The 13,480-nt window shown below is 36.0% G+C and overlaps 1 protein-coding gene across 3 annotated transcripts in view; it reads left to right on the top strand.

The window, feature by feature from the left end:
* Window positions 1–13,480, top strand: part of LOC102807099 (glycerol-3-phosphate dehydrogenase [NAD(+)], cytoplasmic-like) — a 91,004-nt gene that overhangs the window by 63,862 nt on the left and 13,662 nt on the right. For 2 of the 3 annotated variants that reach the window (XM_085494589.1, XM_085494588.1), the window contains 3 exons: window positions 2,740–2,970; window positions 8,283–8,389; window positions 9,205–9,319. In XM_085494589.1, the coding sequence (XP_085350715.1) occupies window positions 2,740–2,970; window positions 8,283–8,389; window positions 9,205–9,301 (435 nt within the window). In that variant the 3' untranslated portion in view covers window positions 9,302–9,319. The remainder of the gene's footprint in view (window positions 1–2,739; window positions 2,971–8,282; window positions 8,390–9,204; window positions 9,320–13,480) is intronic. The other variant, XM_085494587.1, reaches the window with a different exon arrangement.

Below are 13,480 nucleotides of genomic sequence, written 5' to 3'. Positions count from 1 at the left end.
TGCAATTTGCACATACAAAAAGGAAAAAGTCAGGAGAGACAACATTGACACTCAATGTCCATAACTGTCGCCTGGCTCAAAAATATTTTGAAAAAAAAAATTTTATTTTTGCAGCAGAATTGTTATAAACTTCCGCCAACATTATTATTATAAACTCAAAACTATTTCTCGTTATCCTCTGATACAGTGTTACCTACAGTCTGCAACAATCATAAAAATTTTCATCAAAGGCACTTAACCATCTTTTCTATTTTTGATCTTTTTTTGAACTTACAAGATTGTGTCTGATTGGCTACTTACAAGATTGTGTCTGATTGGCTACTTACATGATTCTGTCTGATTGGCTACTTACATGATTCTGTCTGATTGGCTACTTACATGATTGTGTCTTATTGGCTACTTACATGATTGTGTCTGATTGCTACTTACAAGATTGTGTCTGATTGGCTACTTACAAGATTGTGTCTGATTGGCTACTCAACCTCATCAGTTAGACCAATCAGAAGACAGTAAGTAAATAATTGCTGCTTGGACTGATAAATATGGAGTAGAAAATATTTGGTAGTCATTGTCCTAAGTAACTATTAAAATATCTAGACGTTTTGAGCAATGTCTCATTATTGATAGCATAGAAGTAAATGTTTAAATGTATAGGTAGAATGTAAGAACATGCATAAAAACTATAAAATGGAATGACTAAAAAAATTTCACAATAGAACATGTATATGTTTTAGATTATAAGCTTAGGGAATTAGTTTAACAATTTGAATCAGAGTTGACAGATTTGTTCAATGTATATATACGATACGACAAATGACAGAGCCCAAGGTGTCAGAATTTCTGGTGCATGACATTTCAAGATCCATTTTGTCAAATACATGTATTATGACAATTATTTTTACACCTTATGTTTAAATTTTGTTAAAAAATAGTTGATGCCCTTAAATATCTATAATATTTTGTTATATGTACATTTCAATGTAACAATACAAATATCTCAATAATTACTGATGCATGTAACCATAGATATTTTTTCTCATGTAAACTAATACAAAACCTCCTTTTTTGTTTTTTTGAAATATTTTTCTTTGACTCTGTGTCTCTGTTTTTCAAATGATCTCGTGTTTCAAGCTGAGAAAAACAAAATTGTTCAACAAGGTTAGGAACCAACTTGCATGATGACAGTTTTTGTATCGTACATATCGTAAACAAGGAATGAGTTTTGTTAGAACAAGATTAGTCATGGAAACAACATTACTACGTGACATTTCTGACACGCATGTCAACTTTTGACCTTGATGTACATGAATCATTTTGTTTTATCAACTAAGTTCGTTTCAGTTTTGGTTTTGTTTACTTTATATAAACCATTTATTTCATTGGTATTTAGTTTCACTATTTGAATGTTTTGAGAAATTTTCACTGGATTTTATGTTCACGAATTTGGCAGGGAAGAAATGAGTTTTATTTTTGGTTCACATGGATTTAGTTTAGTAGATTTTACTTATCGAAAATAGTTAAATTAGAAACTAGCCAATAATTTATGCATAACTTATTTAAAAATTATAATTAAAAGAACTTGTGAACTAATGGTTAAAGCACTGGTGAGATATAGATGCAGATACATTTATCATAGAGGGTCGTCATCTGAACACGTGTGGGAATTGAGTCCCAAGCGACGATAACAACACGCGTTAAAAACGCAAAGGCTCATGGGTACACGCTATGGCCCTCTGATGTATGCGCAGGCGACGACTCCCCCGTTTTAATTATTTGCATAACAGAGCTGGCAAATTGGTGATTGGTAGAATTTAATTGACATCATTCTCGCAAGTTTTGTCCCCACTAAACTGGCATCCAATTATACAGTCAGTAGTAATGCATGTATATCATAGCACCTTTTTATTTATCATCAAAATTTTATGAATCTTTTTTTCAAAAACAATCACTTCTTTATACAAGAACTGTTGCTAAAAACAATTTGATGTTACCTTTATTCCGTTTGGAAAAGAGAAAAAAAACTTTTTTTATGTCACCATTTCTTTGCCTGTTATAAATCAATGCAGGCCATTTGTATGGTTAAAATGAGTGAACAAATATTGTTTTTAATCTAGTATTGTAAAAAAAAATACTTTTGTATGTTTTCACTTAGTTATTTCGTGTATTTATTTTTGTTTTTCATGTACATTTTTGCAGGACTCCATTAGAAATCATAGAACTCATTTTGGAGGAAATTGCATTGGAATATCCTGGTTAGATATAATGTAATGTTTTCATCCCGTGTCACTGTTCCATATTTTAAGATTTTAATTTCAGAGAAATTGAATGCAATTGTCTTTATGTCCACCAGTGAGTCTGCTTTGGTCACCTTAGATATTCTTATGTACTGTAACGCTATTTTATAAATGTTGATCCTGGAAAATGTGGTCAGGTCATGGGTCAGTCTAGGGCCATGGGTCAGTCTTGGGCCATGGGTCAGTCTTGGGCCATGGGTCTGTTTCAGGCCAGGGGTCTGTCTCAGCCCATGGGTCAGTCTCAAGCTGCGAGCCAGCCGCGAGCCAGTCTCGGGCTGTGGGTCAGTCCCAGGCCATGGGTCAGCCTCGGGTCAAGGGTCAGCCAAGGGCAAGTCCCAAGCCGCAGGCAAGTCCCAAGCCGCGGGCCAGTCTTGGGCCGTGAGCCAGTCTCGGGCTGCGGGTCAGTCTTGGGCCATGGTCTAAGTAGTTTTATTTCAACTTTCAGAACATTGTAGCAGTTGGTGCTGGTATTGTCGATGGTCTTGGTTATGGTGACAACACAAAGGCTGCCGTCATTAGACTGGGCTTAATGGAAATGGTGAAATTCACTCAGACATTCTACGAAGGAACCAGAACTGACACATTCCTGGAGAGCTGTGGAGTGGCAGATTTAGTTACGACATGTTATGGTGGTCGTAATAGAAGAGTTGCAGAAGCATTTGTTAGAACAAAGAAGGTACGTTTTGCAGAAGTCATCACAAATGTAGTCTTCCTTATGACAACTTCAGTTAATTGAACACCTATGTAAACTGAACACCCCGGTAAACGCAACACACCGGTAAACGCAACACCCCGGTAAACGCAACACACCGGTAAACGCAACACCTCGGTAAACGCAACACACCGGTAAACTCAACAGTATCTGAACCAATAAAACAATCATGTATTCATGTTAGTATTTGCCTAATTAATTAAGTTATGAATGTTCCCACAGTAGATCTTTTTGATTTTTTCTCTCAAAATCAAACACTAATGAGAATGTCTGAGACATCGTTTTGTAGCTCTTTTCACAGTGAATAGATGTTATAATTTATGCATAGTTAGCATAGTGAATAATAATTTTCGATAATCACGATCAACAAATAATTTCTGTAAAAATGCAATAAAACATTTATTAGTTTGCCACAGATGTACAAACTTGGAAATTTCATCAGAAGTTGGTATTAACTTTTCACCACCAGTTCCCTGAAGGGGGGCAAGGGGGGATAGCTGATACAGGTTACAGAAAATAAAAAAAGCAATTTATGTTTTTAAATAAAATGGAAAGTTCCATTTACAGTAAAAAATAGGTTTTTACAAATAAAGCAAATTCCTAATTACATTTTACATTTGTATAATATACTTGATAATTTGTGTTTAAGAATCAAAATTGGAAATTGCGACGAATTACATTTAATGTTGAAAATGCTTTATACGCTTACAAAAAATAAGATCTTTGTACAAATTACGGACGAATAAAATAGCTGATCCATGTCTATGAATTTACGTTTTTTAATTTATTTGAATTACATTTTTATGAAAATAAAAACAATTGATTACAGCTTACGAAAATACCCCTTGCCCGTCCCTCTTCCTCCTTTTTATCAAAAATTCACAAAATAGTCCTGTTTATAGTCTGTACTTTCCTTCAGAAGATTGGGACAAAAATATTGTCTCAAATTTTGTCTGTTGGCTCCAAAATTAGGGTTCATTTCCAGAAATATTGGAGAATACAAGAAAAAGGTGCAGAAAAACTTTGGCGAGAAAGTGTGGTTTGTGAAAAGGGTAAGCTGAACAAGATGGCATGTCACGCAAATGATTTATCCCGAATCACTAAACATATAGAAAATATATATGAGGGAAAATGGTATCCTATTAGATAATCAAATTACCATGTGCTGTTCCTGTTTATAGTACATGTTTCATTGACTCAAGTGTACTTTATTGCAAACGTGAATAAATATAAAAATATATACTGTAAAACCATTTATTTACACTGACACTTATATTTTCCCTATTTTGATGTTTTGAGCAATATTTCACGAATTTGTCAAGGAAACCATGAGTTTTATTGTTATTTTACTTAGTCTTGTAGATTTACTGTAAATCGCGTTAGCTAGCATGTTATTTTAGCTGATTTAGCTAATTTGTAATTTCGCTAATTCAGGATGTTGCTAATTTAGAATAAAGTATATTCTCACAATGAGATTGTTGCATTTTAACTGAATTAAGATTTCGTGACCATATAAATTCTAAAATTTCGGCCTGTTTTAAATAATTTGGTTTTTAGAATACTAAATTAAGGTGCATTTTTCAGAATAGAAATCACTAAATGGGGAAAAAAATTGGGGATGATAGACGGTGTGCTTTGTTCGTTTCCCACGTTTCTCGGTAAAAGGTCGTAGCCGAGTTGTAGGCTAAACAACTCAAAATCAAAACAAAGTCATCAATCAGTAAGTATTATGACGAGAGAAACAAAACATCAAGACCGGGAAGAAGTCAGCACAAAACTAATAGGTCGAAAGAGTTGTTAATGTATTAAGTTACCTCTCTCTGTGATTTATTTTTGATGGAAATTATTTGCTTGTTTTCAAATGATTTTAGCGTACCTCTGCAATTTATTTTAGCATTGACAGTTGTTTGCTTCATTGAATAAAACTGAGTTCGTCCGGTATAATGGGACTTTTATGGGAGACTTTTAAGGTGTATTGAGCGTTTATATGCAACCTGAATCGTTCGTTTACGATGAAACTAAGTTGAATTTTATTTGCATTTCATAACAATTCAACGAATTCATTTTTCGTAAATTATTATAATCACTACTGAGTAATAATCAACAATTGTGAAATGCAGAATGACCACATTGCGCAATCATGATCATTTGCTGCTATGCAATGCAGTTGTGTTTTTATTAGCTCCGCTGTCGACTTTGTCGAGCGGAGCTTATCATATGAGTGATTGTCCTCCGTCGTCGTCGTCCGTGTCAATGTTTTACTTTTTCGACTTCTTCTTGAAAACTACAAGCCTGAATGCTTTGATACTTGATGTATATGTACCTTGGGTAGACCTCTCTCAGATTTGTTCATTTCATGATGATATCTTCAATTCTCTAATTTTGGTGAATATTTTTGTCATTTTTAGTAAAAAGTGATATTTTCGACTTCTTGTTGAAAACCGCAAGTCCAATTGCTTTGATATTACATATATAGGTACTACATGTGGACCTCTCTCAGATTTGTTCATTTTGTAATGATATCTTTAATTCTCTAATTTTGGTGAATATTTTTGTCATTTTTGGTAAAAAGTGATATTTTCGACTTCTTGTTGAAAACCGCAAGTCCAATTGCTTTGATATTTACATATATAGGTACTACATGTCAACCTCTCTCAGATTTGTTCATTTTGTAATGATATCTTCAATTCTCTAATTTTGGTGAATATTTTTGTAATTTTTGGTAAAAAGTGATATTTTCGACCTCTTGTTGAAAACCGCAAGTCCAATTGCTTTGATATTACATATATAGGTACTACATGTGGACCTCTCTCAGATTTGTTCATTTTGTAATGATATCTTTAATTCTCTAATTTTGGTGAATATTTTTGTAATTTTTGGTAAAAAGTGATATTTTCGACTTCTTGTTGAAAACCGCAAGTCCAATTGCTTTGATATTACATATATAGGTACTACATGTGGACCTCTCTCAGATTTGTTCATTTTGTAATGATATCTTTAATTCTCTAATTTCGGTGAATATTTTTGTAATTTTTGGTAAAAAGTGATATTTTCGACTTCTTGTTGAAAACCGCAAGTCCAATTGCTTTGATATTACATATATAGGTACTACATGTGGACCTCTCTCAGATTTGTTCATTTCATGATGATATCTTCAATTCTCTAATTTTGATGAATATTTTTGTAATTTTTGGTAAAAAGTGATATTTTCGACTTCTTGTTGAAAACCGCAAGTCCAATTGCTTTGATATATTATACATATAGGTACTACATGTGGACCTCTCTCAGATTTGTTCATTTTCTAATGATATCTTCTGTTCTTTAATTGCCATGTGCATTGCTAACAGCGGAGCTATCTCAGCCGACAGGCTGCTTGTTTGAAACTTTGTTTAGAATATACTTTCGTTAACAACAAAATAAAATTCTCTAAGCCAGTCAGAAACTCGAATTCATGTCTTCGGGGAAAGTTCCGTTTGGACATCCACACTGATTTAATCTTTCGTTTGTGGGTAAACCCAAATTTTTTTAGTGAAGTCGAAAATTTTGAGGTCAATAAAATATTTTAATCTGCCAAATAGGTCGGCGCCCGAATTTGTAGAGGGGCTGAAATTTTAGAATTTTTACGGTAATTCATGTACATGTATTGAGTCAAATTCGCTAAAATGGCATGTAGCTATTTCAAGTAGCGTTTTACAGTAGTTTAGTAGAATTTACTAATCAGCAAAATTAATGAATTAAAACCCAGTGAATAATTAATGACTTTACAATACTGGAAGCACGTACAGATTACTAGGACAGATAAATGTGTAGCAGTATTGTAAAAGGATTAGTTATTAGTCCGCGTTCAGGTGCAGCCTCAAAAGGGAACTTTCTAAAACAGGTTTTGTCAATGTCTCCAACATTTTCTCAGAAATTCTGCAGCAGATATCAGTGAAACTTGGCAGGTTGATGAACAAGTCTCTGCTGAGTTTGCACGTAATTTTTTTTTTTCAAGATCGGAAAATCCTAAGTGGGTCTTTTTCAAGATTTTCATCTTTACCTCTAATATAATAACCTCTCTCTACAGCACTGACATAGCAACTGAGCATGCTCAGAATAAATAATTAGCTTATCAAATGGCAATTTACTGCGCTATTCTGGCTCAACTAGGCACGGTCAAACACAAGCACCTGCGGACCTTAACCAATGTTCCCCCAAAGTCGCATTCGTTAGTTAATGAGTCTCGGTCAGTGAATTGGCCTTCCGATTGAGTCTGTGGCACACTCACCCAGGGTAGGGGTCGACTCTTTTAATGTTCAGCCTAAGGTAGGATTTGAACTTGGGTCTTCCGATCATGAGTCTGATGCGACAACCACTATGCTACCAGTGGCCGGCGATTTTTGCTCATTTCGCTGACTGGAAAATGTGCTAAATTAAAACCCAGTGAATATGTAAAATTAAGCATAGAATACATTATCTAAATTATAAAACCGTGAATTTAAAACCCACTGAATATGCCTGAAATGGTAAATTCGTGAAATTTAAACCCAGTGAAAGTCATTTTACAGTAGGTAAGTTACATTACATAAATATAATACAGCAGGGAAGTAGAATTATAACCAGCCGTTGTAGACAAAGCATCTTTTTCTGATGATAAATACATGCAGAATAGAGTCAGAGATGATAGAAAAATAAAACAAAGCACACCTAATGGATAGAGCATAGATTATAATTTGCCAGTTTCCATGGTAGCCCCTCCCAATAAATATATATAGAAAATTGTAGTGGGTAGCCCCTCCCACTAAATATATATAGAAAATTGTAGTGGGTAATTGTAGTCAAATATATGGATTTCTGGTTGCTGGGCAGTCAGTTAAAAATGTGTTTTTGACAGAATTTTAGGAAAAATGGAAGAAAAATAAAAAGCCGCCTGTGTACGTTGATTTTTGAAAGTAATTTACTAGAAACATTTTTTTAGGCATTTTTTTTTTCTTTTTGCATTCTGAATTTCCATAACAGATCAGGTAGTGTCTGTAGGTCTGAATGTAGGATTAAAAATTATGTTTTATTAGTTATTAAAAGATATCTTACTGATTTTGTGTCTATAGCTCTAAGCTTAAATAAAAATATTAACTTGTTTTCAATCTAGCCAATCACGTCTTACTATTTTCACTTGAGCCAATCACGTCTTACTTTTTTCAATCTGGCCAATCATGTCCTACTTTTTTTCTATCTAGCCAATCACGTCTTACTTTTTTTCAATCTGGCCAATCATGTCCTACTTTTTTTCAATCTAGCCAATCAAGCAACTGGAACAAGAAATGTTGAATGGTCAGAGTCTGCAGGGTCCACACACTGCGTATGAAGTCAATATCATGCTTAAAAACAAGGATATGGAAGATAAGTAAGTATGGGTATAGAGGGCGCTGTTGCTTATCATGACAGATGTACTGATAAGTTATTTATGCAGGTATTTGACTTTGTCTGTGTGTCCTCATTTAGGGAGTCAAATGACTTACAAAACTGTTTCTGATTGGATAGGCATCACTATCACCTATCAGTCAAGCCAATAAGAAAAACAGTATGTTTGTTGACAGTTTTTTTCAACCAATCAAATCATTTTTTGTATAAATGCTTAGACTCAACTCCAGTCTACAAGAATCCTTGGGTTGGACTTTCCCATGATCCTTTTCAATTTCTTGTGATTCCTTGCATTTTCTGGCTTCCAAATTTCTTTTCTGCAATACACCCCACAATCCTTTGCTGTAATATATCCCACAATCCTTTACTGTAACACACCCCACAATTCTTTGCTGTAATATATCCCACAATCCTTTGCTGTATTATATTCTACAATCTTTTGCTGTTAAGCTACTTTTTCTCCAGAGTGACTTGTATTTTATTATATATTGCATCTTTTAACTATATCTTGTTTTATGGATTATTAAAATATACATGTTTCCACATATTCATTTATTTTCTTTGTATTCTCCCCAAATGTGACTTAATTCTGTGATTTGATTCTAAACATTTTCTCTATATAACAATTCATAAATTTAATTCCAGAATTTTACAAATTTTTATTTTTATGAATTAACCTTCTATACTGTCCTACAATGCATTTTTTTTTCTTTTTTTAACTTGCTTTTTAGTTTCACTAGTTTTAGCACAATCTAATTTACTTTTCTGTTTTATGACCTGTCACTTTGTGCTTGCAAGGTATCCGTTGTTTACTGCTGTGTACAAGATATGTTGTGAAGGCATGCCACCTGAGGAGATGATTCACTGTCTGCACGACCACCCTGAGCACCTTTAATTTGCTGTACTAATAATGGTGAGATTTCTTGCATCTCAACTCACCAATAATATCTTGCACTTTCATTCATGTCTAACCTGTATTGCCTAACTTTGCCCTCATCTTGCCTAACTTTGCCCTCATCTTGCCTAACTTTGCCCTCATCTTGCCTAACTTTGCCCTCATCGTGCCTAACTTTGCCCTCATCTTGCCTAAATTGCATTTTGAGCTCTACATCTTGTCTTACTTGGCAGTCAACTTACCTAACTCTTGCAGTTCCTAACTTGGCATTTATTGACACTCAACTTTGCAAGTTTTGCATTTTTTTTTTCTACTGATCTATCTACGTGCCTCTAATACGCTCGACACACTGGAATTATTTTTGGGCTTTCTTGGATTTGTAAAGCTAATAAAATAAAATGTTTTCTAGAAATTTAAAAATCACTGTGACGATTCATTCTTAATTTGAATAATGTCTAGGAACAATCATTATTCAAAAGTCTGGATTCAACATTCTGAATCTGAAGTGAATCAAATTTGTTTGGCAGTGATCTCTCCCACTGGTCTCAGTGTCCTATTTTTGGCCAATCACGTGCATGATTACAAATTACCCATTTTGATTTACTGATTTTAACCAATCAAATTATTTGTAAGAATAGTGGCCACTTGTTGAAAAGAAACATATCCAGTATGATGTCTTGGCTATCAACTTCTTCTTCAGTATTTTTGGCATAGTAAATTCAACTGATTATCATTACTGACATGTTTCCTAACAACATCATACAAAGTTTTTGTGATAAGACCAAACTTTACCTGACTAAAAACTGTTCTTTGCTGTTTTTTTGAATAATTTTGTTTAATAGATCTTACTTTTCTTCTGTTTCTGATAATTTTATTATTCCACTATTATTATTTTTATTTATTTTTTTTACAATATTTGATGAAAGTCATAGCCTGATAAGGTCGCGTGAGTTGTGTTCTTCGCGGTGCTCCAAACCTAACGCACGCCTGACAGAAGGATGTAATTTGTTTATGTCATGGGTTAGTGAGGTCTGATGCCGATGCCGATCAGCCAGTGAGGGCACCACTCACACCTACTTGTCAGGTTAATGAAAGTCATCACCGTCTTCATTTTCTCCTTCTTTCTATTTTAATGATCAGATATCTCATACCCGTGGATTCATAGTGTGTCTGGATTGTTACTGTGTCATTGTTATTTTACATCTCAAAATATCCTTAATTGCTTGAAATAATGGTTTTATCAAAACTATTTTTCTTCTTTGAGCAGTATTTATACCAGATCCATGTCTTCAATTGCTTAGTAATGGAATACTATATGGTTTCACATCAAAACATGTTTGTTTCCTGTACCACATTCACACCTGACTTGTCTCTCCAAGTCTTGTTGTGCTACAAGCATCCCACATCTTTGTCTCTTGCATATCTTTTTTCTATGCATGCTTGCATTTTGACCTTTGACCTGCCAATCTTCTACTCCAGGTTTCCTCTGTTCACGGCTGTTCACAAACTATGCAGTGAAGGCATGTCACCAGATGAGATGGTTTTATGTCTTCTATCTCACCCTGCGTACATATAAGTATGTCTGTCACCTCTTGATACTGCCTAACTAGGCTCATCTCTCTTGCCTAACTTGGCTCATCTCTCTTGCCTAACTTGGCTCATCTCTCTTGCCTAACTTGGCTCATCTCTCTTGCCTAACTTGGCTCATCTCTCTTGCCTAACTTGGCTCATCTCTCTTGCCTAACTTGGCTCATCTCTCTTGCCTAACTTGGCTCATCTCTCTTGCCTGACTTGACTTATCTCTTGCCTAACTTGGCTCATCTCTCTTGCCTGACTTGGCTCATCTCTCTTGCCTGACTTGCCTCATCTCTCTTGCCTGACTTGCCTCATCTCTCTTGCCTGACTTGGCTCATCTCTCTTGCCTGACTTGGCTCATCTCTCTTGCCTGACTTGGCTCATCTCTCTTGCCTGACTTGGCTCATCTCTCTTGCCTGACTTGGCTCATCTCTCTTGCCTGACTTGGCTCATCTCTCTTGCCTGACTTGGCTCATCTCTTGCCTGACTTGGCGCATCTCTCTTGCCTGACTTGGCGCATCTCTCTTGCCTGACTTGGCGCATCTCTCTTGCCTGACTTGGCTCATCTCTCTTGCCTGACTTGGCTCATCTCTCTTGCCTGACTTGGCTCATCTCTCTTGCCTGACTTGGCGCATCTCTCTTGCCTGACTTGGCGCATCTCTCTTGCCTGACTTGGCTCATCTCTCTTGCCTGACTTGGCTCATATCTCTTGCCTGACTTGGCTCATCTCTTGCCTGACTTGGCGCATCTCTCTTGCCTGACTTGGCTCATCTCTCTTGCCTGACTTGGCTCATCTCTCTTGCCTGACTTGGCTCATCTCTCTTGCCTGACTTGGCTCATCTCTCTTGCCTGACTTGGCGCATCTCTCTTGCCTGACTTGGCGCATCTCTCTTGCCTGACTTGGCTCATCTCTCTTGCCTAACTTGGCTCATATCTCTTGCCTGACTTGGCTCATCTCTTGCCTGACTTGGCGCATCTCTCTTGCCTGACTTGGCGCATCTCTCTTGCCTGACTTGGCGCATCTCTCTTGCCTGACTTGGCGCATCTCTCTTGCCTGACTTGGCGCATCTCTCTTGCCTGACTTGGCTCATCTCTCTTGCCTGACTTGGCTCATCTCTCTTGCCTGACTTGGCGCATCTCTCTTGCCTGACTTGGCGCATCTCTCTTGCCTGACTTGGCGCATCTCTCTTGCCTGACTTGGCTCATCTCTCTTGCCGGACTTGGCTCATCTCTCTTGCCGGACTTGGCTCATCTCTCTTGCCTGACTTGGCTCATCTCTCTTGCCTGACTTGGCTCATCTCTCTTGCCTAACTTGGCTCATCTCTCTTGCCTGACTTGGCTCATCTCTCTTGCCTGACTTGGCTCATCTCTCTTGCCTGACTTGGCTCATCTCTCTTGTCTGACTTGGCTCATCTCTTGCCTAACTTGGCTCATCTCTCTTGCCTAACTTGGCTCATCTCTCTTGCCTAACTTGGCTCATCTCTTGCCTAACTTGGCTCATCTCTTGCCTAACTTGGCTCATCTCTTGCCTGACTTGGCTCATCTCTCTTGCCTGACTTGGCTCATCTCTCTTGTCTGACTTGGCTCATCTCTCTTGTCTGACTTGGCTCATCTCTCTTGCCTAACTTGGCTCATCTCTCTTGCCTGACTTGGCTCATCTCTCTTGCCTGACTCTTATTCAGCTACACTTGGCTTTCATGTGTCAGTCAGTGAGAATAATACCACATGACTTTTTCAACTTGTTTATATATTTGTTAATATCATGTTGGTTTTCAAATAATCACTTACAAATCAGTGTTTGACATTCACTGTGTGAGTAACCATAGTAACCAATCCATAGAGCTATGTACATATTTTTTCTATAAAAATGTAGAGGGGAAAATAGCACCACTATTTCACTTTCTACTTGTATAAAACTCTTATTTTTTGCTTGTAATTGAGCGCCCTCTTATGGGGAAGTAGGGAGATTTTACAAAATTACAATTTAGTAGAATACAAGGACCAGCAACTGCATTCTTTTTTTATTCACATATTTTATGATTTGATTTGAGATGTGTGACAGTACAACAATCTTCATTTGTAAAAAAAAGATGTCTACTTGACCTAAACTACTATAAAATACTTAATTTTAGAGTTTATTTTCACTTGTTTTTGACAAGTTGAATGTGTAAAATACAGGAAAAGATATATTTGCTGGATTGTCTTTTCACTGAATCATCCATTCAGACGTATATTACTAATATGAGACTTAGTTAGGCAAATTTCTCTGACTTATGTTACTTGTATAACACCTAGTTAGGCAGATTTATCTGACCTATGTTACTTAGTTAGGCAGATTCTTCTGACCTATGTTATCTGACCTATGCAGATTATGCATATTGTGGTTTTGAAAGCAAGTACAGTTGCCTCTTTGTATTTTCTAGTTAAATTTGTCAAAATACTGCAATATGTCGATATCTGAAGGTTATGCATCATCTCATCTTTTTGCCTTGACAATTTAACTCCATTTTAATTTTTTCCGACATCATTATTTATGAATAATTAACACATAATTTTTCCATAATTTGTTGTTGTTCATGATGGTGTGTTCTGTTATCTTGTGTT

This window comes from Saccoglossus kowalevskii, chromosome 20 (assembly GCF_978046115.1).
Source record: "Saccoglossus kowalevskii chromosome 20, keSacKowa6.1, whole genome shotgun sequence".
Classification (NCBI taxonomy): domain Eukaryota; kingdom Metazoa; phylum Hemichordata; class Enteropneusta; family Harrimaniidae; genus Saccoglossus; species Saccoglossus kowalevskii.
This window is presented reverse-complemented; position numbering and strand designations above follow the sequence as displayed.